At 49.4% G+C, this 26,606-nt stretch overlaps 1 protein-coding gene and 1 non-coding gene across 3 annotated transcripts in view; one reads left to right on the top strand and one right to left on the bottom strand.

Moving 5' to 3' along the window:
• Positions 1–5,979: 5,979 nt before the first annotated feature.
• Positions 5,980–26,606, top strand: part of C2CD2 (C2 calcium dependent domain containing 2) — a 76,617-nt gene continuing 55,990 nt past the window's right edge. For both annotated transcript variants that reach the window (XM_077118963.1, XM_077118962.1), the window contains exons 1-2: positions 5,980–6,330; positions 19,426–19,524. In XM_077118963.1, the coding sequence (XP_076975078.1) occupies positions 6,058–6,330; positions 19,426–19,524 (372 nt within the window). In that variant the 5' untranslated portion in view covers positions 5,980–6,057. The remainder of the gene's footprint in view (positions 6,331–19,425; positions 19,525–26,606) is intronic.
• On the bottom strand, positions 17,593–17,654 carry LOC143648991 (U7 small nuclear RNA). Its single transcript, XR_013158874.1, has one exon. It is a non-coding gene; the product is annotated as a U7 small nuclear RNA (small nuclear RNA).

Below are 26,606 nucleotides of genomic sequence, written 5' to 3'. Positions count from 1 at the left end.
CTGTGAATGTTGCTCTTAGAAATTCCCAGGAGAGGGGGATTTCTGTCCTTCGTACCTTCATCTCTGTCTCCATCAGTGTGCCCTCCAGCCAGGCTTCCAGCGCCCCCTGGTAAAGCCCTGCAAACCTGCCTCGTAAACAGCAGATGTACCACAAGTTCGGGTCCCTCAAGACCAGCTCTCCGTGATCCCGCACGCCAGTGCCCAGCGGTGGGTCAGCCTTCTTTCGAGAAAGGGGACACAGGCAGAAAACAACTGGTGCCTTGGAAGTACTTTTTCTGTACGTAAGAAAATACAGGGTTAACTATTAAATATTTATAGGGTCAGGCCCAGCCCTGGTACAAGCAGAAATGCCGAATCACCTTCCTCTCTTGTGGTCTCCCTGGAGCTCCACCTGGTAGAGATGGTGGCCACCACCCAGACCCCAGGCCATGGATGGGTCATGGGGGCCTGTCCAGGTGAGCTCTTGGCCTCTCTGCAGCCCTGGCACGACCCAGGGGGCCTACTGGTCCTGCGCCACCAGGATGGCTTGGAGGTCACATTCTCTTGACTGGTAACACTTGGGGTGGGAGTGGGGTGGGTGGCCCTGGGGCCTCCTCAGGGGGCTCCAGCACCGTGGCCCTGGCCATACTGGGTACCTGGCCTAAGCAGGTGTGTCCATGGCAGGTGCCGGGGCTGGGTTCTCCCTGGAAGGTACTCCAGACACGGCAGACTTGCCTGTCAAGGGAATCCTTGGAGAAACTTCCATCCCCTCTGGGTTTGCAAGACTCTGTGTCTGCTCGACTTAAAGACACAAGGGCAATTCATCTGCTTCTGGTCACATCTTTGCCCGTGATGGTGAGAAATGGAACCCCTGCATTTTCAGCTTTTAACACTTTCCTCTTTTCTGTAGAATTTGTTTGCCTCGATGTTTATTCAAAGGAGGTGGGAAGAACACGGCTTTGGGGATGGACATGCTTGTTAAGTCCCAGCCTGACTGTGTCATTTGCTGTGTGGTCTCTGACAAGTTACTCAGCCTCTCTGAGCTCAGCCTCCTCATTCTTAAAATAGGATTTCACAGGCTTTGCGTGCAGCCATGGAAATTAATGAGACAATTAAGTGGATTGTCTTCTGCCCTCCCTCCCCCAGAGCGATGCTCAATACACCCAGCTCCAACTGCGTGGGTTCCTGCCAAATGCTGCGCCTTGCCTGGTGTGCTCGCGAGGCGCTTGCGGGGATGTGGTGATGTCCCCACAGAAGGGGGACAGCCAACCTCCACTGTAACCACCCCCTCGAGGACAGTACCCCCCACAAGGGGTGGCTCATATAGGGGCCGGTCTTCAGACTCAGAAACGCCCCCCAGCCCCGCTGCTGCTGCTTCTCCCTGGACAGGCGTGGTGGCCAAAGCTCCGGCCTCCAAAAAGATATGTGGACGCTCCAACTGCAGGACCCAGAAAGTGACCTTATTTGGAAACAGGGTCTTTGCAGACCGAGTCAGCTGAGATGAGCACAAACTGGAGTCAGTGGGTGCTGATCCAATGTGACTGGTATCCTTGGAAGAGGGACACTTAGACACAGAAGCCGACAGACCTGGAGAAGGGCACGTGAAGACGGGTGCAGGGACTGCAGTGGATGCAGCCACCAGCCAGGGGACACCCAGGATGGCCGGCCACCCCGGAAGCTGGAAGAGGCAGGGGAGGCTCCTCCCCGGACAGGTTTCAGAGGGAGCTGGCTCTGCCCACACCTTGAGTTCAGACCTCCAGCCTCCACGATGGCTTTGAGACAACATATTTCTTTTGCATTAAGGCACCTAGTTCACGGCCCTCTGCTCCAGCAGCCCTGGGGAACTCAGACGCCTCCTGCGTCGTTGACAAGTATATCAACCAGTCACGCAGCTGACGCCGCTACTGGGCGACCTTTGGCAGGATTAGCCGGCTCCTTGCATTGTCCCCTCAGTCACGACAGGAAACAGACCTCCAGCCGGCCAACGCCTTCGGCTTGGGGAAATGACTGAGTCCGCACATAACCATCCTCTCGAAGCCGGGCAGATGACCGTCACGGCACCCCCCAAGCCCCTCCCCCCAGGCACACAGACTTTGGAGCCACAACCTGGGAATTCAAATACCAGCAACAACCATTCCAATTGCTTGAGCGAGTGGGCGGGGAGGCTTCTCCACCAAGTTCAGAGACAACCTATCAGCTACCTGCAGCATCCCTTTCCCCTTCTAGAAATATAAGATAATTAAAATGGTAGATTAACAGAAGCCTCCACTGTATATTTGTTAAAATATTTAACAAATATACAAGAAGATTTGGCTCAATGGTAATGAACTTGTATCAATAAGTTTAACTTTATGTATTCATTTATTTATAGACATAAAATGTATTTAAGAGTAAATCTGTTTACTAGTTTTTAAAACACATCACCACAGACCCTTCGGGGCTCCATCAGGGCAAGATGTTGAGCTATCCCCACTCTTGATACACTGCGCCTCAAGAACATGGAGCCCAGGGACTGGATACCCTGCACAGGTCAGCCAACACGCAGCTCTGAGCTACAAGAATGACGTTAAAAAAAAACTCTTTAAAAGTGAAAAATTAGAACAACAGGGTTCTAACTCCCATGTCCTGCCCTCTAGTCTCGGCAACCTGTTACTGTAGAACATTCTGAAGAGGCATTTAGATACATTGTTTCTTCCGCTTCCTCCCTGCTCCTGGGACCCAGGTTTGGAGCAATGCCTTTCCAGAATGTTCCAGGCACTGGGTTGCTTCTGATGGGTGCTGGTAAGCCGCTGGGAAGATGGGCTCGCCTGGGCCACTGGGAACTGTGTCATGACCACTGCCATGGGGTCAGGCCCCTTGGGCTTAGGCCCCCAACGCCCCCACCCCACCTGCTCACAGAGGCTCAATGCCGGCGCCCTGGAGGACTCGCCAGCAACTGCACTGTGCCACAGTCATGGGGTTTTCATCTTCCGAACCATTAGAAATAGGCAGCAGTCACCGCAAAGCATGAATGGCTTTGGGCTGTTGGATAGGGCGAGGGTGAGAGCCTTCTAGCAGGAAGCTGCAGTCTCGCTCCTGGGAATGAGGGAGCCGGGTCCTCCCTTGGGGAGCAGGGACTATCACTGTGGGGGGATTGGAGCAGAAGCTATAACTGCTGGAGAACTGAGGCATCCAGACGCCCCCCCCCCCCACACACACACACATTGGGTATGGGGCTAAGGCACAGAAACACAGCAGAAGGAGAGCTGGGTCCTTCTCAGTTTACAGGATGCTTCAGTCTCTGTTGGACGCTTTGACCATCTGCATTGCCCTGTAAGTCCACATTATTATTTTCCCTCCATGTGCTTCTACACAGAAGTAATTCAATGCCCACATATTTACATCCCCTTTGTAAAACTGCCAAAAGGATGACTCATTGCATACCAGGACGGTCATCAGTTTATAGTTCATTTCAAAGCTGTAACTCAGCCAGCTGGGTGAGCACACTTCTGGGGCAGGTCCCCGGGGACGGGCTCCACCGGTCACACCAGATGGGCTGTCTGATGACTGACTTCCAACCCCAACAGATGGGGTGCGCCCACGGGCAGGTGCATTCACCTGGAGGTAGGGAGGGCACAGCGGCGGCTCCAGTCGTTCCAGTTACATTGGCAAGGGGACCCACGGGACTGAAACTATTCGACTGCATAGACCTGGCCAGAATTCAGAAAATAATTAAGACATTTCCTCCAAGTAAGTAGGAAGGGGTTTCCTTTGTTTCTGCTTATAGCATCACAAATACAATAAAAGAAAAGAAGAGCAAATTCTCGAGCCCTTAGTGAGATGGCTGAATGAAGCCACTTGTTCAGTAAGTGGGTCACGTGCAGAAAGTGGGCAGGGTCGTTGGTAGTTCCACGTTCTGATATCCGGCCTAATCAGTAAGGGCCCCTCCCCCGACCTGGGCAATCTGGTTCCACTGCCTGCCAGGCCCTGTTCCCTGCTCCACAAGGCTCTTGGTTCAACCCCCTTCTTAAAGAAGGCCAGGGTCCTTGGGTGTAGACTCCTCCCCAACCCGGGGGTGGGTAACTGCTCCCTGCCCCTCACCCTCAAACTCAAACTCAATTTGGTCTGCACCCACCCTCACCCTGCTCTCCACCCTCTAAGCAAGAAATGCCCTTTCCTGCCAGCCCCTTCCCTTTCCTTCCCTCAACTTCCTTTCAACTTTTCTTGGACCCCCTGGGTTTACCTTCTACTTGGTCTCTCAGCCTCACATTCACTTCCTGTCAACTCTGGGAAGTGATTTGGGCAGCAGGGGGACAGCTGCTAGCAGAGAGGTTTACAAAATTTAATTTTCTCACTCTGCTTACCTCGGCTTGCTGCCCCTTTCCCCATGGCTCACGCCACAGTACACCACCACAGAAGCAGCCCGGGGCCCCGCCTGCTTGCTCCTGGCCTCCCCCCTAGCCCCCTGCAACATCTGCCTCCATGGCGCCTCCGGATCTTTGCACATACACTCCTTCACATGCCCTTACACTTACAGGCCCCCTGCCCAGCTCGGTGCCCCCCATCGACCCCTCCTCTTTAGCACTCAGAGCGATCCAGCACAGGCTGTGAGGCTGTCTTTGTTCTCCAGGGCTTTACATAATTGGCGCCCAATAAATACCAGATCTAGTTCTTAATCTCTTGCTGCCAAACCAGCCCAGAAGGGAGAGGGAGGCTGGGCGGGAGCCCTCTGCGGCCGCGGGGGGCGGGGTGAGCCAGAATCCCCTCTAATATGACCACCTGGGCTTGCCTCCCCACCCCACCCACTCCTGCAGCCCCGGGCTGGGTCAGGGAGGGCTAATTGTTCAGGTCCCTGCAATCCAATCTCAAGGCCAAATCCCCTTTATAGGCCGCAGGGAGGACCAGCCGTTCACTATTTCCTGACTCCGGCCTTGCAACCTCAAGCTCCCCAGGCTTCCCTGGTATTGCTAAGCGTAGGGGTTGACTCTGCCAGGGCAAGGGTGCAGGGAGTGTGTTACTACACACAGGCACAATAAAGAACACATCCGCTGGGGGCGCGCAGGCCGGGGACGCTCAGCCCCCGCGCACCTGGGCAGGGCGGGCGATAAGGGGAGTCCTAAACTGAGCCCCAAGTCCGCCGGGATCCCTCCCGCCTCCAGAGCGCGAGTTGTGGGTTTCTAGGGACTTTCCAAAGTACATTAAAACCAGACGCTGTCTTGCCGGTGGGCAGACGGCGTTCCTAGAAACCACCCTCAAGTGTGCAGTGCGCGCACACGCAAGAACGAGCCGGCCGCGGGCAGCCGCTGCGGCGGGGCTGATGCATTGGAAAAGTCCCGCGCGCCGCGGCTGTCGCGTGGTCACGCTGGAGGCGTGGCGGCGCTGGGGGAGGCGGCGCGGGTCGCGCACGCAGGGGTGACCCGGCTGCCGCGGCAGGCGGGCGCCCCTAGCAGGGCTCGGGGCCCCTTGGACCCGGGCGGGGAGGGCCGGGACTCAGGAGGACGCTGCGGAGCGTAGGGGGCTGGGGCGGCCCCCGCCAGGCACCCGACACCACCCCGGCGCGCGCCCCGCCCCCTCCTTCCCGGCGCCGCCTCCCTCCTCTCCCCGTCCCCGCCGCCCGCCCCGCCCCGCGGCCCCAGCCTGCCCGGGTCACTGCTGGGCCGCCGGTCGGACGCCCAGGGCGGTGCGCCGAGTAGGAAGCGGCCGGGAAACGCTCCCGGGCCGCGGCCCCAGAAATTGCTCCGACGCGCGACCGGCAGCAGCGGCCGCTCGCGCGTCCCCGTTTTCCAGGTGCGCGCGCGGGGACCCAGCGGTCCTGGGCCGAGGCCGGCGCGCGCAGACCCGGCATTTCCTCCCTCCGGGGCCCGCGCGGCCTGCGGGCTCCGCGCTCGAACCCACGCGCGGAGCCGCTCGGGGATCGGGCTCGTCGGCGCCCGGCTCGGCCCTGCCCGCCGCGCCCCGCCCCCGGCCCGCCCCCGGCCCGCCCCCCGCCGCGCCCCGCCCGCCTGGCCTGGCGCGGACTCGCTGCCCGCGGGCTGTGCGCCCTGGACCCGGGCGGCTCGGGGAAGTTGGGGCGAGGCGGGCCGGGTATGCGCCAGCACCATGTCCCGGCTGGGCTCGTGGCTTGATGAGGTCCAGTGGCTTGTCCTGGTGGCGCTTTTCGTGGCGGCCCTGGGCACGGTGGGCCTGTACCTGGCGCAGTGGGCGGTGGCCAGGACGCGACCCCGGGCGCGGCGGCGGGTGGCGGAACCTGGCGAGGCGCAGCGGCCGGAGAAGGACACCTTGCTGACCTGGATCCTGACGCTGGACAGCTGGAGGAGCCAGTGGCAGGCGGCCTGGGTGACGGCCCTGAACGATGAGGCCAAAAGGAAAGGGGTGAGTTTCCCTGAGAGCGGATGATACGCCGGGGGTGATGAAGCTTTCCTGGGACAGGGCATTCTTGAAAGGTAGAGGGAGCACCCCGGAGGTCCAGGACCCTGGCTGGACAAAGTGATAAGAATGGGTTCACCAAACATCAGCGTGTGCCAGGTTCTGGGCTCCAGCAGGAGGGCAGAGGCGCTGTCGGAGGGACTTGTCAGAGGGGCTGAGTCCCCTCTTAGCTCGCACATGCCCTTCCCCGGCTCCGGGGTGGGCTTCACACCCAGCTGGACACGTGTTGATTTTCCACCTGATCTTTGAATAACTGTGGCCTGATATGCTTCTAACTCTAGAGAGCTGAACTTTACCAAGAATTTGTCTTTCCAAAAGGCTTGCATACTTGGGCTTGTTAAACTACCTTGGCGTGTATAACGAGTGATGGCTTGTCGAAGGCTGTCCCTTGACTAGACCCTCTATTTGGTGTTTTAGGTTCATGTGCCACCTCAGAGTCCTCACCCTCACAACTCCTGGGATATAGGTGTTGTTGTCACCATTTTACAGATGAAGAAACTGAGGCACAGAGTGGTTTAGTAACCAACTCAAGGACACAGAGCCTGTGGGTGGCACGGCTGGGGTTTGAGCCTTGGTGAGAGCTTGAGGACTTTAGGATAGGACTCGACTGCCTCACAGTCCTGCACTTAGGTTACTTTCATTATTAATTAATTGGTGGCTTATTTTTACTTTTAAAACATCTTATTGGATGATAAGTTCCCAGCATCTACTATTTTTTAGGCATTCCCTAGAATAAGAACTGTGAGTTATTGGAGGCACCTTGGAGGTACCTCCTGGCCTCTGCTTCCCCCACTTGCTTTCAGGGTACCTGTGTCTGCACTGGCCTGTGTCACTCAGTGGGAAACTGTGGCTTTAGAAGTAGTGAGTGCTGCATGTCTGGACCCATCACAGCTACGCCTCCGCCTGGTCTTTGTGCTGTGGCCTTGATACACATGCCAGGACCATTGTGGAGAAGTTGGGTGACCGTGAATTTCAAAAACAAGGGGAAAAGAGCTTTGAGTATAAATTAGCATAAATCCAGCAGCCCAGAAGACCTTGGTGTGCCAAGGTCTGAGAAAAGAACTTTGTGGATGAGATAAGTCAGTAGACTGGCTTCTGTCTTGGTGCCTGGAGCCTGTGACCCACAGATGGACATTTCCTACTTGGGGGACAAACCCATCTCGTGTGGGAGCCCTAAGACCACATGGCCTCACACATGTGAGCAGACACAGGTGTTTCACACAGCTGCTGTCCGTGAACTCTGATTCGCCCTGCGGCCCCTACCTGGGTTCTGATGCTGAGTCCTTGGCGGGCTGCTTATGTGGGCAGGGGCCAGTCTCATCCCGCTCTCTGTGAAATACGAGCAGGAGTCGGGTATAGGATCTGCATGATCCTTCCAGCTCTAAAACTGGGACTACAGACGGAATTTCAGGCTTGCAGGGGTGACCACACAGCCTGTACATTTGGGATGGTGTCGACTGAAGGACTGCCGCTTCGTTTCCTGTGGGGGTTCAGAAAATATCATTGCTTTAGATACAGCCCTTCCTGATCACCCACATGCCTGGAGGGTGGAAAGAAAGGAGGGAACCCCTGTTCTGCACGTTTGTCTTTGATGAGCACCGAAGAGGATATTTGAAGGTTGCCAGTGAAAACCTGTCACCGGGATCACTTGGCTCTGTGTGGAAGAGGGGAGGGCCTTGTGTGCAGGGAGTGGGAGGGGAGACCTGGTTTGTTTGCATTTTCCCTGGGCTCTATCTGCTGGACGATCAGCCACGATCCCCGGACCTTGGTCCTAAAGTGCCCATAGCACATACCAAAGTCCTCTGCATTGTCCTTGCGTGGAGGTGGATGGGAGCGTCGCCTGACTGTCATTCAGATGGAGGGAGGTGCAGGCAGATAGTAGGTGTGCCCCCTCCCAGCGTGCTAGGCTGCCACTACCTTGGCATGACGGCAGCATGGGTAAGCGGCGCTGGTGTGTGTGCGAGGGCAGGTGTGTCCTGGTCCCGGCAGCCACGCACCAGGAGATTCACTCCCTCCCCCACGTGATTCCCATTAATCCCCGATTAGGGCTGACACTCCAAGCCAGAGACCCACAGTTTAGTGCCGCCCTGCCACCTCGCTGTCCTGTTATCTCTTGGCCCTAGCCAAGAAGGAATGTGATTCTTGGTGTGCTGCTTGGAGAGTGGGGAGACGCTGATAATAAATTAGTTATATCCAGCACCTTCCGTGAAACGTAGATTTCTAGCAAATGGAGACAGTAACCCCAGCCCATCCTAAGTTTTAACCCAGCTTTGCATTTTAGGCCGAAATGAACCCAATGTCTTCTCGTGAAGCCCTTTCCTTCTAGAAAGGGAGACCAAGGTGTGTGAACCAGAGGCGCTGGCCTTGACCCATCCTCAGCTGCACCCACATCCCCCTGTGGGTTGGACCTAAGGTGGGGGTGCGAATGTTTCTTCTAAACCAGTTCCACCCAGAAGGGACAGATAGCCTGAGCTGTTCAAGGCGGCATCTCCACCAGCCTCTTCTCTCTGGCACTCTGAGGAGTGCCCTTCGCCCTCTGGGCGGGCAGCCCTGTAGCTGTTCATGCAGTTTCTTATTTCAGAAGAGACCCAGCTTCTGAAACTCACTCAGTAAATATTTTTAAATATAAGAGATGGCGAGTTGGAGAGACACTATAGAAAATCGTGTTAACCGCTGGCTGGTCGGGTGGGTGCTTGGCGTGAGGGTGCACAGGGGAGTCACGTGCCACGTCTGCCACCTCAACTAGAACTCAGGAGGCTTGGTTGGAGAAGGGCACACTGCCTTTTCTCAAGGCCCAGATGTGAGTTGGGAATTCCTAGGGAGAGGAAGCTGGTGGCAACACACCTGACTCAGCAGAGCATCCATCAGTGTGCCCAGAAAGGGCCAGAACTAGCTCAGCTGCTGGTCAGGCTCCTGCAAGCTGAAAACTAATCCTGTGTTGTCCAAAGGGAAGGGCCAAGGTTTCCTGTTGTTCCCGCACTCTCACGCTGGCATTTACAGACCAGCTCGCCATGACAATCAGTTGCAGCTGTGACGTCCCCGCCCCCCTGACATGCACCTGGAGGCTTGTGTGCTTTCCATCAGGTGGCCCCTAGGAATGCCCTGGCAGGTTGGCCTCCTCCTGCTGGCTCTGTCTGGACCAGGTGTTGGGAGGGGTCTTGTTTTATGCTCTGTGTTCCAGCCTGAGCTGGCTGAGCCTCAGATTCAGAGGGTCACTGAAGTTCCTTGTTGTTTTAGTACTTTGGCCTGGTATTTCTTCTCAGGAATGTCCTACATGCAAATGACCATGACTTTGGATGATTTGTGGTCTTCATAAGGAAAAAAAAAAGATGCTATGTAAATTTAGAACCTAATAGCACTGATTTGTATATGAGCTTCTGCAATTTAAAAAGCCAGTAGAGTGACAACCAGGCTTCAGAGTCTCTGGATTGTTGAATGCCCTTTGAGTTGTGCCCACAAAAATGCAAGCTCCTTGACCAACTACAGTGGCCTGAATCAGTTGGTGAGAATGTGAAGGTCACCTGGGGTCAGGGCCTCCTGCAGCCACCAACCTGACCCCTCCACCAGCTCCAGCCCAGAGCAGCTCTTTCTTGTTGCTCAAACATTCAGGTCATTCCTTTGGTCTGGATCACATCTCTCCTCACTCCTCACTCAACTGCCCTACCTTTTGGTATCTCGGCTCTGAGGTCCTTGACCCTGAGATGCTGCGAGATGGTGCCTAGCCCCACCCCTGCTCCTGGCAGCCTGCCCTGGGCCTCCATGCTGTGCCCAGTGGTCCCTGCACCTGCCAATGAACTGGGGCAGAGCCCGGGTCTGTTAGGACACTGCCTGCCCCACCGCTGCACAAGGCTGGCTCGGAGCCACCCACTGTCACTGGGGATGAGTGGCAGGCCCTGTTAGAAGCATGTCACTGGGGGGGGGAAGAAACAGTGGCAAGCCGTATCACCCCATCTGGACACTGGCCTTCCCTGCTTGGGAGCCGGCCAAGCCTTGGGAAAACAAGCTGTTCAATGTGCTTTGTTTTCACTTCTAAGGAATCGACTTAAAAGAAGCCTCACTGATGACTTTGCAAATTGTCAGGAGTGAGCTCAGGAATCTGGGGCCAGTTGGGGCCTTTCTCTGCACTTGTCCATTCTCCCAGCTATTTGGAGGAATTTGGGGGAAGGATTCCCCCAAGGTGATGTGGACGCCAGCTTAAATGCAGCCAGAGCTCACTTCTGCTCTCATCGGCCCGATGGCAAGGAGTGACGGTCCCTCAGCCTCGTTGGAGAGTCCAGCAGCTCCTTGCTTAGTCCCAGGGTGGCCTCTGGAGCTAAGGCTACCTGGGCTCTGAGTGACCTTGGCCAAGTCTTAACTTCTCTGTGCTCAGTCCTTCATCCACAGACCCGGATAAGTTGAGGTTCAGACAGGAAAACAGAATCTGCTGCTGAGAGAGGAGACAAGAACCAACTGAGATCTAAGACATGGAGCATAATTCCTAGCCTGTGCTAGCAGTCAAGAAATACGCTGCTTCTTCAGCTTTTTATTTTCAACTACTTTTAGATTTGCAGAAAAGCTGTGAACCTAATTCAGGGGGTTTCCATGTGCCCCTCCCCCACCGTCCCGCTGTGTTCCCACATGACGTAGCCAGAATAGAAGTTCAGAACCAGGCATTCGAAGTTGACACCATACCTTTCATTAAACTAAAGACCTTATTTGAATTTTACCAGTCTCCCCTCCCACACTTTTTTTTTGTTCCTAAATCTCACCCAGGATAGCACAGGACAATAAGTTCTTGTTTTTCCTTAGTTTCCTGTGGTTGGTAGCAGATTCTTGGTCTTTCCTGACCTGGCCACTTCTGAAGGGTATTGGCCGTTGTTAAGCTGAACATCTCTCAATTTGGATTTGCTAGTGTTTTCAGGCGTTTGGCCTGAGGTTATGCCTGCCCCAGAAATGCTGTGTCCTTTTTAGTGCGTTATTGCATGGGATTCACGATGTCAGCATGAATTGTTTTTGGGGTGTTGGTCTTGTCCATTGGCTTCTGCCGATTTCACCCCCATCAAGTTGTATCTTCCCCCCCTTTAGTTTGCAACTAGCGGGGGAGATACTTTGAGACCATGTAAATCCTGCTTCCCTTCAAACTCTCACCCATTGATTTTAGATCCCGTCTTTATCTGTTATTTCTGTGAAATTTGTGCCACAATGATTTTCTGTTTCTCTTTTTCCTTCTACATTTATTAATTGGAATTCTACTGCAAGAAAGAGCTGTCATGTCTCCTGCACCTATGTATTTAATGGATTATATTAGAATGAACTCATGGATATTTATTTTATACTATGGGTTCTAATCCAATACTTTTGGTATCTTTGTTGCTGAAATTGTCTGAGCTTTGGCTCTTGGAAGTGTCTGCAGAGGTCTTTTTTTTTTTTTTTAGCATTTCCTTTTTTTCTGATTCCACAAGATGTTTGTTCTAGGCTCATCTTGTATTTCCCTCCCGTAGCCCTGGACTCAACTATGTCTCCAAGGGGCTTAGGTTCCTTTAGTTGGAAGATGGCGCTTAAGGATAAAGATCTGGGTGCCAGCTGCACTCGTTACTGCTGCGATGTCACTGCTTCTATATTTCTGTATCCATCTATCTGTATATGTATATTAAAAACTGTGAGTTTATACCAATATCTTAGATTCCAACTCAATACTGCAAAGTTTTTTTAGTCTTCCCTCTTCCCTTATTTTCCACTTCCTCCACCAAGACCGGAACATCCGGTACTTACTGTCTATAATGTATTGACTTATATGTTTCATCCTGGTATGCCCACAAAGTCATTTCTAGATTGTTCCCCCAGACCCGTGACTCGGTCACAGACCAGATGACAGCAGTTACCTCTTTTCCCACCATCTTTCGGGTGGTTCTGTTGCTCATTTGCAATAAAATTAGGTCCGTTTGTCAGTGTTTGTGTTCCATTTGGAGTCCCCCCACCTCCTGATTGGCTGTAATTGTTGTTTAGCTTTTAGGTTTGTGGCAACCATGTAAAGCATTAGGTTCTAGTTTGCTAGCTGCCGAAAGGCAACACACCAAAGATGGATTGGCTTTCAATAAAAGGGGATTTATTTAGTTAACATTTAGTTCTTCAGAGGAAGGGCAGCTAATTTTCAACTGAGGTTCTTTCTTATGTGGGAAGGCTCGGCGTGGTCTCTGCTGGCCTTCTCTCCAGGCCTCTGGGTTCCAACAACTTTCCCCGGGATGATTCCTTTCCACACCTCCAAAGGCCTGGGCTGAATTGGAACTGCTGAGATGAGGTATACTGAGCTGCTTGGGCTGTGCTACGTTGGCTCTCTCATGTAAGCACCAGCCAATTAAGTCAAACATCATTCATTGCAGCAGGCATGCCTCCTAGCCAACTGCAGATGCAATCAGCAACAGATGAGGTTCACATGCCATCGGCTCATGGCCACAGCAATAGAACTAGGCACCTTCACCTGGCCAGGTTGACACCTGAACCTAACTACCACACATTGCTATGGTTCTAGGAGACAGCTCTGAAAGGGGGTCCTCAGAGAGAGTTGGTACTCATCCCTCATCCCTCCCACCGGCTGCCAGTTCCTCTGCTCCTTCCATCCTCTTCCCCACTGCACACACACCCCTCCAAAAAAAAAGGATAATCTCATTACTTCTGGTTCAGCCTTCCTGTATTTCTTTGCCACCGTGAGCAGATTCCCTGGTGTTTTCATATATCCCTTTTTTCTTACTTACATGAAAGCAACGTTCTCTAGAAACATTCTTGACTTTGCTTTTTTAATTTAAGGCTATGTCCTGGACATCTGCACACTCTGGTGTTTATGGCAGTGTTCACGACTTGCAATGGATGCAGGTGACCTAAGAGTACAACGACTGAGGAATGGAAGAGGGAATTGTGGTGTATACATACCATGGACTACTGGGCAGCTGCAAGAACCAATGAAGTTGTGAGGCATGCAACTAGGTGAATGAAACTTGAGGACAGTATGTTGAATGAAATGTCAGAAACAAAAAGATAAATATGATCATGCCTCACTCACATGCATAATATATAAACTCAGAGAAGTCGAGAGCATGGTTTTCAGATTGGGGCCTATTCTAAAGGATTTTAGATTGTAAGCTTTTACAGAGGTACATATATTCAGGAGTTGTAACTGTTATTTCTAATTTCTGAGATACTGAGCTATTTGTGTATAAACTGGCCATTCCCTGAAACTGATGATATTTATGTGATACCTGAGACTCAGATTAGAACACTGAAGCTATGAAAGTCAGCACTACCCCATATGGCAACTGTTAAAAGTGTTGAAAAAGTGATCAGACTTCTACTAGAGATATGAATGAAGCTGATCTGGATAGGACTAAGGTAAATCAGAATACAGGGTAAAGGATGATATGGTCCATATTTTCACTTTCAGTTTCTGTGTGAGACCAAAGGGAGAGATGTTTATTTGGTGCAAAATTTATTTTGGGATAGCGCATTATCTAATTTAACTTGTGTGGTCAGTTTATTCAAACACCATAATTACATGGAATCTTGAATAGGGCGTGAGGTCTTGTTGGTTTGTCCAGGTTAATGTGATGCCCTGATATATCCCAGAGTAATTTGGGCAAAGAATAAAAAAGTATTTGAAAAGTCCCCTTGGGGGACTGGGGAGAAAGGAAGAAATTGGGGAATTCCTAATATTGAATTGGTTGTGGGGCCAACCAATTCAATAGGCTAAGCCCTTGATCTTGGGGTTCATCCTGTGAAACTTGTTCCTGCAGAGGAGAAGCTAAGCCTCCTTATAATTATGCCTAAGAGTCACCCCCTGAGAACCACTTTTGTTACTCAGATGTGGCTTCTTTCTAAGTCAACTCAGGAGGTGAACTTTCTGCCCCTCCTCTACTTGGAATATGACTCCTCGGGGTGTAAATCTCCCTGGCAACGTGAGACAGGACTTCTGGGGATGAGCCGGGACCTGGCCTCATGGGATTGAGAAAGGCTTCTTAACCAAAAACAGCAAGAGAGAGATGAGACAATAAAGTTTCAGTGGCTGAGATATCTCAGACTTGAGAGGTTATCCTGAAGGTTCTTCTTATGCATTATATAGATATCCCTTTTTAGTTTATGGTGTGTTGGAGTGGTTGGAGGGAAATACCTGAAACTGTTGACCTGTGTTCCAGTAGCCTTGATTCTTGAAGATGAGTGTACAACTATAGAGCTTTTACAATGTGACTGTGTGATTGTGAAACTTGTGTCTGATGCTCCCTTTATCCAGGGTGTGCTGGTTTGAAAGGATGTACGTCCCCTAGAAAGCCATGTTTTAATCCTAATCCCATTTTGTAAAGGCAGCCGTTTCTTCTAATCCCTATTCAGTATTGTATGTTTGAAACTGTAGTTAGATTATCTCCTGGAGATGTGATTTGATCAGGAGTGGTTGTTAAACTGGATTAGCTGGAGGCGTGTCTCCATCTATTTGGGTAGGTCTTGATTAGTTTCTGAAGTCCTATAAAAGAGGGAATAAACATTTTGGAGAATAAGATATTCAGAGAGAGCACAGAAGAACGACATAGCCACGAGAAGCAGAGCGCCCACAAGCCAGTGACCTTTGGAGGTGAAGAAGGGAAGTGCCTCCCAGAGAGCTTCATGAAACAGGAAGCCAGGAGAGAAAGCTAGCAGATGACTCCGTGTTCGCCATGTGCGCTTCCAGCTGAGAGAGAAACTGTGACTGTTCAGCATGTGCCTTTCCAGATGAGAGAGAAACCCTGAACATCATCAACCTTTTTGAACCAAGGTATCTTTCCCTGGATACCTTTGATTGGACATTTCTGTAGACTTGTTTTAATTGGAGATTTTCTCGGCCTTAGAACCGTAAACTAACAACTTATTAAATTCCCCTTTTTAAAAGCCATTCTGATTTTGGTATATTGCATTCCAACAGCTAGCACACTAGAACACAGGGTATGGACAAATGAATAAAAAGTAAGGATAAAAATAAATAAATAATAGTGAGGGAAAGAGGGGTAAAAAGATTGAAATACTAGTGGTCAGTGAGAGGAAGGGGGAAGGGTTATGGGATATATGAGTTTCTTCTTTTTATTTCTTTTTCTGGAGTGATGCAAATGTTCTAAAAATGATCATGGTGATGAATACACAACTATGAGATGATATTGTGAGCCATTGATTATATACTTTGGATGGGCTGATTGACGTGTGAAGATATTTCAGTAAAAATATTTTTTAAAAAAAGTATGTCCTGGAAATCGCTCCATATCAATTCTTGAAGCTTTGTCTCACTATGTTTTGCAGCTGCACAGTATTCCTTTCTGTGGGTACGCCATAGTTTATTCGGCTACTCTCCTATTCATGGGCATTTATGTTTTTCCAGTGTTTTGTGATTATGAACAGTGCTGCAAAAAATAAACTTCTACATGTGTGTTTCCGTTTTGGATACCGTGCATCTTCACAGTAGATTCCAAGGCGTGGGAGGGGTGGGTCCAAAAGTAAGAGCATATATAGTTTTGTTAGGTATTGCCAAATTTCCTTCCAAAGGTTTGTACCTGTTTACACCCCACCAGCAGTGTGTGAGAACACCATTCTCCCCACAGCCACCTGCACACCGTGGCTGCCTGATAAGTGAGGAATAGTGTCTGTGTGCGTGATTTTAATCTCCGTCTCTCTAATTATTGACTTTAAATATTCTCGATATGTTTGCGAGCCAGTTCCTATCTTTTATTGTGATTTCTTTTTCTAGTTTGCTAGCTGCCAGAATGCAATATACCAGAAACGGAATGGCTTTTAAAAGGGGAATTTAGTAAGTTTGTTAATTTATAATTCTAAAGCCGAGAAAATGTGTCAGTTAAACAAGTCTATAGAAATGTCCAATCTAAGGCATCCAGGGAAAGGTACCTTGGTTCAAGAAGGCTGATGAAGTTCAGGGTTTCTCTCTCAAGTGGAAGGGCACATGGCGAACAAGGCATCGTCTGCTAGCTTCTTCTCCTGGCTTCCTGTTTCATGAAGCTCCCTGGGAGGCATTTTCTTTCTTCATCTCCAAAAGTCGCTGGCTGGTGGACTCTGCTTCTCGTGGCTATGTCGTTCTGCTCTGCTCTCTTTGAATCTCCTTCATTCTCCAAAACGTTTCCTCTTTTATAGGACTTCAGAAACTAATCAAGGCCCACCCAAATGGGTGGAGACATGTTGTCACCTAATCCAGCTTAACTGTCACTCTTGATTAAATCACATCTCTGGGGAGATGATCTGAATTCAGTTTCAAACATACAGTATTGAGTAGGGGTTATTCTGCCTTTATGAAATGGGATTTTGATTAAAACATGGCTTTTCTAGGGGACACACATCCTTTCAAACCCGCACACTTCTCCTTTAATTGCTCTGTTTTCTTCTCAGGTGCTTAGTCATTTGTCCCTCAATTTTTGAGAAGGTTTTGTATTGTTGGGTTGTTAGCCTTTCCTGACATAGGCTGTAAATATTTTCTTCCGGTTGGTCAGTTGGTTTTTGGCTTTGTTTATAGTGTTATCATGTAAATTGTTTTGCTCACATGTAGTCAAGTTTATCAGTCTTTTTTTAAAATCTCGCCCCTGGGTTTTTAGTCGGTGTTAGAAAGTCTTTGCCAACACTAAGGTTAAAGAAGAATTCGTCTGTTTTTTTCCCAGTCTGGTTTGCTTTTTACATCCTCGTTTTTTGCATTTAGAACCACGATCCATTTAGCCTTTATTCTATTGTATAAATGAGAAATGGATCTATTTTATCTTTCTTCCAGTTGGCCACCATCAGTTTAAAGGTCTCTCTTTACCCAGTAGTTTGAGACACTACCTTTATCATACAACCAGTCCCGTGTGTACTGGGTTCCAAACTGGACTTTCTCTTCTTTGCCGCTGCTCTGTCCACGCACCAGGGTAGGGCTGTTTTAGTTATGGAGGTTCTGTAGTGTGTTTTAACATCTGGCAGGTCTATCCTCCTTGTAGTTCTCCTTTTCTAGTGCTTTCCTGGCAATTCTTGCATGTTTTCTTCCCCACGTGAGCGTCATGTCTTTGGGAACGTGGGCTGGTGCCTACAGCGTGGATGGTGCCGGGAGGTGTGGGTTTGTGCTGGCGTGCTTACGCGGTCTGCTGCCTGATACTGAGGGCTAGGCAGGGCTGAAAAGGGAAAGAAAGAGGTTATCTCACTGTGCTTATTTTTGCTTACTCATTTGGTTTACTTTTTTTTTTTTTTGAGGGTTTTCCAGCTAAAGCCAGAAAACCTACTAGACAAATTCTAAAAGAGCTGCAACACTCATTTGGTTTACTTTTGAGACCACTGCTTGACCTTAAAGTTCCCAGCAAGATGCCTTCAGGGTTTTAGTGGGGAAGGCCGGGAGTTAGAGGCCAGATGCTGCGTGGGCTCTACCTGGTACCCGCTCAGGTGGTGAAGCCGCCCCCTGCGGTGGTTGATGTAACACTGTATCTCACGACTGGTACAGAAGCTGCATTGTCTCTCCTGCTTGGTGCCCAGCTGCTGATGACCCCACCAGTGGTTGGGTTCCCTGCCTGGCAGTGGGCTCGGGGCTGAGTTGCTGTTCTGGAAGCCACTGGGCCCAGGTCCACAAAACAGTGCTATCCCCAACCAAGCTCGTGGCACACCCCTGCTGGGATGTCCCACCCAAACCAGCACCAGACGGGAGAGCGTCCAGAGCAGTCCTGAACCCAGAATTCCATCATCCCTGAGAAATGGCTTGGATTCTCCCCCAGTGACTTTTTGGGTGGTGGGATAGATTTTGCTAAAACAGGGTGAGGTTGAAACATGTCAATTGAAACGTTGCCGGGCCTTTTAACTTCTCTCTGGACCACTGGGGATTCTTAAGAAATAGCCACACGATAATGTCATTGCTTGCACTTTGCCTGCCAGAAAAGTTTTTGTACCATTTTGCAGCATTTTTGTTCTCCCACTCTTGGCCATGCCTTGTGGTGGAGCTAGCTTACCTTAAGTGCCTCCTCAACAATGGGGAGTCTTTGAAATTGATGAGATATGGTGGGAAGCTGCGGGTTGATTTTTATCTCTTTTAACCAAGTCAGAACTTATTTGAATCTGACATGTTTTCTACTGTGTATGAGAGAAGTTTAAGAAGCATTTTGGCCCAGGTCTTGCTCTTGTATAGAGTTTATCCTCTGAAGGTGAAAAGGACAAGACTTGGTGGGCTGTCAAATCCTGATGTGTTCTTCTGTAAAACGTCAGTCTTGCTGCCTTTCAGTCAGATCAATTTGGAGATTTCTAATTGCCAGAACAAACTGATGGAGGAAGACTTAAGGCCTGGAAGACTTCATGTGAAGGATGTTGGGGAACACAGAGCTGAAGGCAGAGATGAACCAGGAGGCCAAGGAGGCCAAGGAGGGCAGCTGGGTGCTCTGCTCCACAGGGCAGGGGCTCAGGCTCAGCCACCAGGCTGCTTCCTTTCCAGCCGAGGTCTGTTCCCTCTCCATTTCCAGGGAGAAGCTGACCGGTTCCTGGGCATTCCTGTCCACCTACACCTGGGGCAGTAGAAGAGAAGAAGAGGTAGCACCTATAGTAACAGTGGACTGGAAACAAATAATTATCCAAAGCCAAAGTAGAGAACTTTCACCAAAAGAAGGGGGAGACCACTGTCCTAACTCTCCAGGGTGTAGTTGGAGCAGATGCTGTGCCAGCTGCGCAGACCCAAGCTCAGCAGGAAGCAGCCCTGCCCCAAGGATGCTGAAAGTCTTTCCTTACGTTGTAGATATCACGATTCAGAATGCCTTTGCTGTCTTTATTGCAGCACGGGAGACACAGCTTTGGTTTTGCAGCTGTGTTTCGCTCTGTTTCCCATCTCTCTCCCAAAACTGAATTCTCCCCCTGAGCACCCTCCATGGGACCTGGCTCACAGGTACATGAATTTGCTGATATTTGACTGTTGCTGCTATTTACAAGTGGACTGAGATGAGTCTTATCATTTTTTTTTCTTAAGTTTGCAGAGTTTTAAGGGAAATGTATGATTTTTAAAAATAGGCGCCAACAGAACTCATGCTTTCCCACCCTCCTTCTCTGTTCCAGGGCCCGCTGCTCCTCTGCTTTGAGGAGGACCCTCTGCAGCAGCCTCTGGAGCTGGCGGTGCAGCAAGTCTCGAGTGTGGCCAGGTCGACCCAGGAAAAGGTACGCTGGGGGCAGCTCACCCACTGGGCCTTTCTATACAGTGAATTAACTTAAAGCTGGAGGTATGATGCATTTTGTTTTAGAATTATTGAAAATTCAGAAACCTCACTTCAGAATTTAGAAGTCGGGTCCATCAACTGATGAATGGTCTATCCATTCAATGGGATATTATTTGGCCTTAAAAAGAATGAAGTTCAGATTCATGCTATAGCATGGATAACCTTAAAATCATTGTGGTTAGTGAATGATGCTGGGCATAAGAGATCAAATATTCCATGATTCCATTTATATAAACTATCCAGACTAGGCAAATCCACAGAGGCAGAAAGTAGTAGTGGTGGCAGGGGTCTAGGTGAGGGGAGGGCTTGGGAGCAACTGGGAGTGGCTGCTAATGGGTAAAGGATTTCATTTGATAGTGATAAAAGGTACTGAAAGAAGTTGTGGTGATGGTTGCTCAACCTTGTTGTGCCAGTTTGAAAATATTATGTGCCCCAGCAAAACCATGTTTTGGTCCTGAACCAGTCTTGTGAGGACAGCCATTTCCTTTGCTCCTGATTCAGTTTGGTAGGGTGGAGACTTTTGACTAGATGTTCTCCACAGAGATGTGGCAGGCCCAAGTGTGGGTGTGGCCTTTTGGTTAGATGGAGATGTGGCTCCACCCATTCCAGGTGGGTCTTGATTAGTTTACTGGAGCCCTTTAAAAGAGGGAACCTTCTGGAGAGAGCTGACAGAGCAGATGCAGATATGGAGAGCAGTTGCTTCAGAGCTGGCAGAGCCAACACAAGACCTAGATGTTTGGAGATGCAGGGCCCAGTGGACGTTGCCACATGCCTTCCCATGAGATGCTAAGCAAGCCAGACCTGGAGTTGTATCCCAGAGGAGCTAAGTGAAGGTCCACAGATGCCAAGTGAGGAACCCCCACAGGAAACAGAGCCTGAAAGCAATGGAGCCTAGGAGCAAGGGACCAACAGATGCCAGTCACATGCCTTCCCAGCTGACAAAGGTGTTCCGGATGGCATCAGCCTTTCTTGAGTGAAGGTAACCTCTTATTGGTGGCTGAGTTTAGACATTTTCTCAGCACTAGAACTTTAAATTTGCAACTATTAAATCCCCTACTTAAAAGCCATTCTATTTCTGGTATATTGCATTCTGGCAGCTTAACAAACTAATGCAGATTTTTGTACCAGAGAAGTGGGGTGCTGTGGTTTGCAAATACCAAACATGTTGAAATGGCTTTTTAAATGGATAAGGGAAAGATTCTTGAATTGTTGTGAGGAGCTTGATAGAGAAGGCCTAGACTGTGCTTTGAAGAGACTGTTGGTAGAAATGTGGACTCTAAATACACCTCTGTTGAGGCTTCAGACAGAAATAATGAACATGTTGCTAACTGGAAGGAAGGTGACCCTTGTTTTCTAGTGGCAGAGAACTTGGCAAAATTAGGTGCAGGAATTGAATGGAAGGCAGAATTCGAAAGTGATAAACTTGGATATTTAGCAGAGGAAATTCTCAAAGTAAATGTAGAAAATGTAGTCTGGCTGCTCCTTGCAGCTTATTGTAAAATGCAAGAGAACAAAGATAAGTTGAGAACTGAACTGTTGGGTTCAGACAAAGAAAAAGAATTTGGTGGTCTGAGAAATTCTGGGCTTCCAGAAAGTGAGACCCCAGTGAATAGGGCTCGACATGAGGCTATAACCAGACATGGAACCAGTCAGCCATTTCAGAAAAAGCCAAGAGTAGAGATGGAGTTATCCAGAACGGATTTGTGGAAAACTGTATTGTCTGTCAGCTTTGATCCTTGTGTATTTCATGGAAAATCAGCGAATTTTTTGTGAGTTCTATATGAATAGACCCACTGCAAGTCTGGACTTAAAGGGACAGAAGAGGGACAAATTGAAGGAAAAATGGCTTCGGAGGCAGAAACATGGAAGCTAAGGTCTGGAGCCAGGAAATCCCAGGCCAGGAGAGCAGACCCACCCAGACATGTGGAGAAGGTGGGCGTGACCTGGAAACACGGAGGGCAGGCCTTCTGCCTCGATGCTTAGGAAGAGTTTTGCTACCCCAGACCTTGGATAGGGTAGAGTGTGTAAACTGGGGATTGGGGAGAGCCTGGCTGTCACCCCATTGTTCTGGAGGGGTTGAGTGTGTGCCCCAGAGATGACAGAGAACCTGGGTGCTGCCTCGAAGCTTGGAGAGGATGGAGCCAAGAAGAAGATGGTCCCCACAATGAATCTCAGTCTTGCAGTCCTGTCACCCCAGCCTTTGAAGGGAGCAAGATGCTGAGTAGGCCCTTAGAAAGGATGGAACTGACGCTTTCTAAAGCCCTGAAGATAAGTAACTCCCAGACTTGAAATTTAATGGAGTATGCCCTCCAGGCTTTCCTGACTGTTTGGATCCGGTGACCCCTGTGTTCCGTCCAGTTCCTCCCTATGGGAGTGGAAACGTGTATCCTGTGACTGTCCCTCCTTTGTATATTGGCAGCAGATAACTTGTTCTGAGTTTCAGAGGTGCAGAGCCAGAGGAGAAATTTTTTGCCTGACAACAGACCATGCCTGTAGCTGATTTTGATGAGATTTTGTACTGGTTCTGATTTTGTATTGTATTAGGGTTGTTACTGAAATGATGAAGGCTTTGTGATATTATAATGGAATTCATGTTTTTTTGTATATGGAAAGAATGTGCCTTTTTGGCAGTCCAAAGGGTGGAATGTGCTGATTTGAAAATATCCTGTATCCCGGCAAAAGCCATGTTTTAGCCATGATCCAAACTTGTGGGGGGCAGCCATTCTTTTATTCCTGATTCACTGCGGTAGGGTGGAAACGTGATTAGATGGTCTTCACAGAGATGTGGCATGCCCAGTTATGGGTGTGACCTTTTGATTAGTTGGAGATGCTACTCCACCTATTCCAGGTGGGTCTTGATTAGTTTATTGGAGTCCCTTAAAAGAGGAAACATCCTGGAGAGAGCTGATAGAGCAGATGCAGATATGGAGAACCGTTGCTTCAGAGATAACAGAGGCACCACGAGACCCAGATGTTTGGAGATGCAGGGCCCAGCGAACGTCGCCATGTGCCTTCCCATGAGATGCTAAGCAAGCCAGAACCCAGAGTTGTGTCTGGAGGAGCTAAGTGGTAGCCAAAGACACTAAGTGAGGAACCCCCACAGGAAACAGAGGCTGAAAGCAATGGAGCCCAGGAGCAAGGGACCAACAGATGCCAGTTACATGACCACCCAACTGAGAGGTATTCCAGACGGCATCAGCCTTTCTGGATATTTTCTCGGCACTAGAACTTTAAACTTGTAGCTCTTAAATCCCCTTTTTAAAAGCCTTTCCATTTCTGGCATAGTGCATTCTGGAAGCTTAACGCAGTACTACACCTGTGAATACATTAAAAGCCATTGAACTGTACAGCTTAAATGGGCGAATTGTGTGGTGTGTGAATTAAATCTCAGTACACCTGTTAAATATTTTAAATAGCCTGCAAGGTGATGTATAGATTTGAGCCATTGAATTGTTACTTAAGAGTCTGTTTTACTTTTGCTAACAGTCTACAGGCTCAACTTATTAGACTGGTCAGATACCATAAATCATTTTAAATGTATTTCAAAAAATGCCTATAACAAATCCTAAGAAAGTTTCTCCTTGTGCTCTTAATTTATTTTCCATTATTAAAATTGGTTTATTTACTGGTTATGTTCAGCATAACTATCAAATCCAAAGCCCTGCCCCTGGTGGAGAAAGAGCCCATCCTCGCAGCCCGCTCTTGGCGCAGACTTGTAGTCTACTGTCCAGAGTTACAGTTAGCCGTGAGGGTATATTCACTTTTGGTAGAAAAAAAAGGAATTGACTCGTGCTTTTGTTTCAGATCTCTTGCACATGTGTCTATAGAGAATATACATTTAAAACACTAACTCCAATAAAGCTCGGGGCCTCCATTCTTTCCTTTTTCCACCTTCAGCCAGGACTGCCCCGCTAGCCACAGTCATTCTTGGCCACGGCGATACTGTATGTGTGTGTTAGAGCTGCTCTATGATCGCTCATGGATTAATCTGCTTTCATTAGTAAATTAAACACATGTGCGCTACTGAGCAGCTGGGCAGGGGACACTGGTGTGAGCCCAGGGGGCGGAGGGTCTCTCTGGCCCCCAGACCCGCCCCTGCCTTGTCTGTCTCTTCCCTGTGACAGCTAGAGGATGGTTTGTACATTTAAGACTTCTGTCAGTTTTATGTAAAACTTTGCAACAAGTTTTCCTTTACTCCACGTGATAATTTTGCAGTTCATCCAGCTCTGGTCCGTTCACAGTAGCCGCAGTTTGGGACACCACTGCGTGGGTGAGCTGGGGCTTCCTTATTGGTCATCTGTTGATGGATAATCAGGGCTTTTCTATTTTCCACAAGTACAAACAGTGCAGTGGGACACGAGCCTGTTTGTGTCTCCTGTCTCCAAGCAACACGCGTTTCTCAGGTAGACATGGACTGCTGGGTTGGAGGAGTGATCGTCTCGGCGTGACCAGGGGTTCCCGCGTTGGCTTCCCAGCAGTGGCCCAGGTGACTCTGCCGGCCATTGCCATTAGAGGAGTCACGCACCCCTGTAGTGTGCAGACGTCTCTGGAAGGTTATCAGGGTCACTAATTGAAGCCTGTGACAATAGTACAGAATGCTGAAGCTGGAGTGGGGGTCCAGTTTATGGATTGGGGAGCACAGGGAGCTGGGGGGCTGACTTGGTGGAGGACTCTCCTGTGTGGAGTGTGACCCTGGGCTAGGGAGTGCCCTTTCCAATTTTGGCAAATAGTTGCCAATATCTGACACTTTTCCAGCTGAGAGAGTTCCACGGCAGAGAGGAGGAAGCAGAGAGGTGAAAAGAGCTCGGGTCCTTCACATAATTAGTTCTTTCAGAACATTGATTGCCCCGCCTTTGGCCAAAGAAGGGTTTGCCTCTTGCTGTCAAGTGTCAAAAGCTTTATGGCCGGAGGGTCAGGCTTAGCAAGGGCAGAGAGGAGTGAGGAGTGCTGCATGTGCAGCCATCTTCCACCTTGGGGAGCTGAGTCCCCAGCCTGTAAGCCTCCACCTGCCTCCAGTACAGAAATTCTACGTTATCATAAAACCAACCCAAGTTCATTGTAGGAAACTTAAAATTATTAAAAATACTTGTAGTGATTCCCGGTGCCTGCCCATGTTAAAAAAATAATAAAAAAAAAAATACTTGTAGTGACCTCGTGACCTAGTAGTTATACCTCTTAATGCTTTTGTGTTTCCAGGCTTTTAATTTTTTTCTATAATTTAGACTCGACTGTGTCTGTTGTCTTCCATGCTGTTACAATTTCTTCTAAAATCTTATTGATGAATGTATAATGAGTTTGATCATAAGACTCATATCTTTTGAGTGATAGCTGTGCATTTGGTTAAGAGCAAGCTGTGGTGAGTTGGGGTTCAGCTCCTTGCCTCCTGGCTGGGGCTGAGCCTTTTTGGGGTGTCCCTTATTCCCTCTCTGCCTTGGCGCTCCCATCTGGAAACAGTTGTGAGGATTGAATAAGTTATTTCAAGTGAAATGCTTTGAGCATGCCCAGCATATAATTATGCTCAATAAGTATTAGCTCTTTCCCCCATCTCTATTATATTTTTATTCCTGTGTTGATTTTTTTGTTGCTTCCAGAAGTGGAATTACTTGGTGAGAAGCATGAGCATTTTTAAGGTCTTGATGTATATATTGCCAGAATAGCAGCCTCTACTGGGTGATTAAACCATGTTCATTTTCATGCAATCACAGGAAGAGTGCACACTCATTAGAAAGTTGAAAATTATTAGATGTTATTTTAGTTTGTTAAAACTGCTGAGATGCAATGTACCGGAAATGGGTTGGCTTTTATAAAGGGAATTTATTAAGTCATACGTTTACGATTCTAAGGCCATAAGAATGTCCATACTAAGGCATCCAGGGACACATACCTTGACTCAAGAAAGGCCAGTGAACCCGGAGCACCTGTCAGCTGGGAAGGCATGTGGCTGGGGTCTGCTGATTTTAAACAGCTTCTCCTGGAGGCATTTTCTGTCTACATCTCCAAATGTCTCTGTCTGTGTCAGCTCTGAGCTTTTTCCAAAATAGTTCCCTCTTGAAGGGCTCCAGTAAGCAGATTAAGACCTACCTTGAATGGGTGGATACACATCTCCATGGAAACCACCTAATCACAAGATCCCATCCACAATTGGATAGGTCACATCTCCATAGAAACCACCTAATCAAAAGATCCCACCCTAAACAGTATTGAATCAGGATCAAAGAACATGGCTTTTCTGGGGTACACAACTGTTTCAAACTGGCAGACTTGTACATGAAATCTTTTTTTTCACTCTACTCTCTCCTCCTCCTGCCCTCTTCCCCCTAGGATGGGACCACCGGTTAACAGTGTGTCCTTTGAAGCTCCTCACTAATCACAGTCTTATTTTGTTTTACAGCAATGTTCCTCATAGTTCTTTTTTTGTGTGTGCAATCCTATGCTTTATTTCCTCATCGTCCTTGATTTTTATCTTCACTTGGCCCAGAGAGGAAATGAGCACGTGTTGTTGTCTTGTAACATGGCCGCCAGCATTATCTCCTGGGGCCAACCCAGTCTGCCGAGCGCCAGCCTTGGCTCCTGAGCACTTGTCCTCGGCGTCCGTCTGGCTGTGCGTTTGGAAAGGGGTCCTGGGTGGAGTTCAGGGGGTCACGGCTCCCCCCACCCCCCCACCCTCCCATTGGGAGCCGCCTGAGCTCCTGAGAAGGTGCAGTTGGAAGCAGGACGCCCTCGGGTTGTGGGGTCAGCCTTGTCCATTCTTGGGCAAGTGTCCTGGCCGACTGCGCGTGTTCTTACTGCGCCTTCCTGTGAAGGGATGGAGGCAGCTTAATGAGAGTTTTGCTTTTACTGTGTCCCGGGTGGAAGGTGACTCGGCATCCATGTGGTCAGCGAAGACGATGAGATATTAGGCTTCTTTCTGATACTGTTGGGAGAGTTTCTGCTCTTAGAGCGGCCACAGAGGGACATGAGCTTACAACGGCGCCTTCCCTTTTAGCAACGAAGCCGTCTCCCTCCATGGGTTCCAAACTTTTA

Source organism: Tamandua tetradactyla, chromosome 10 (genome assembly GCF_023851605.1).
Source record: "Tamandua tetradactyla isolate mTamTet1 chromosome 10, mTamTet1.pri, whole genome shotgun sequence".
Classification (NCBI taxonomy): domain Eukaryota; kingdom Metazoa; phylum Chordata; class Mammalia; order Pilosa; family Myrmecophagidae; genus Tamandua; species Tamandua tetradactyla.
This window is presented reverse-complemented; position numbering and strand designations above follow the sequence as displayed.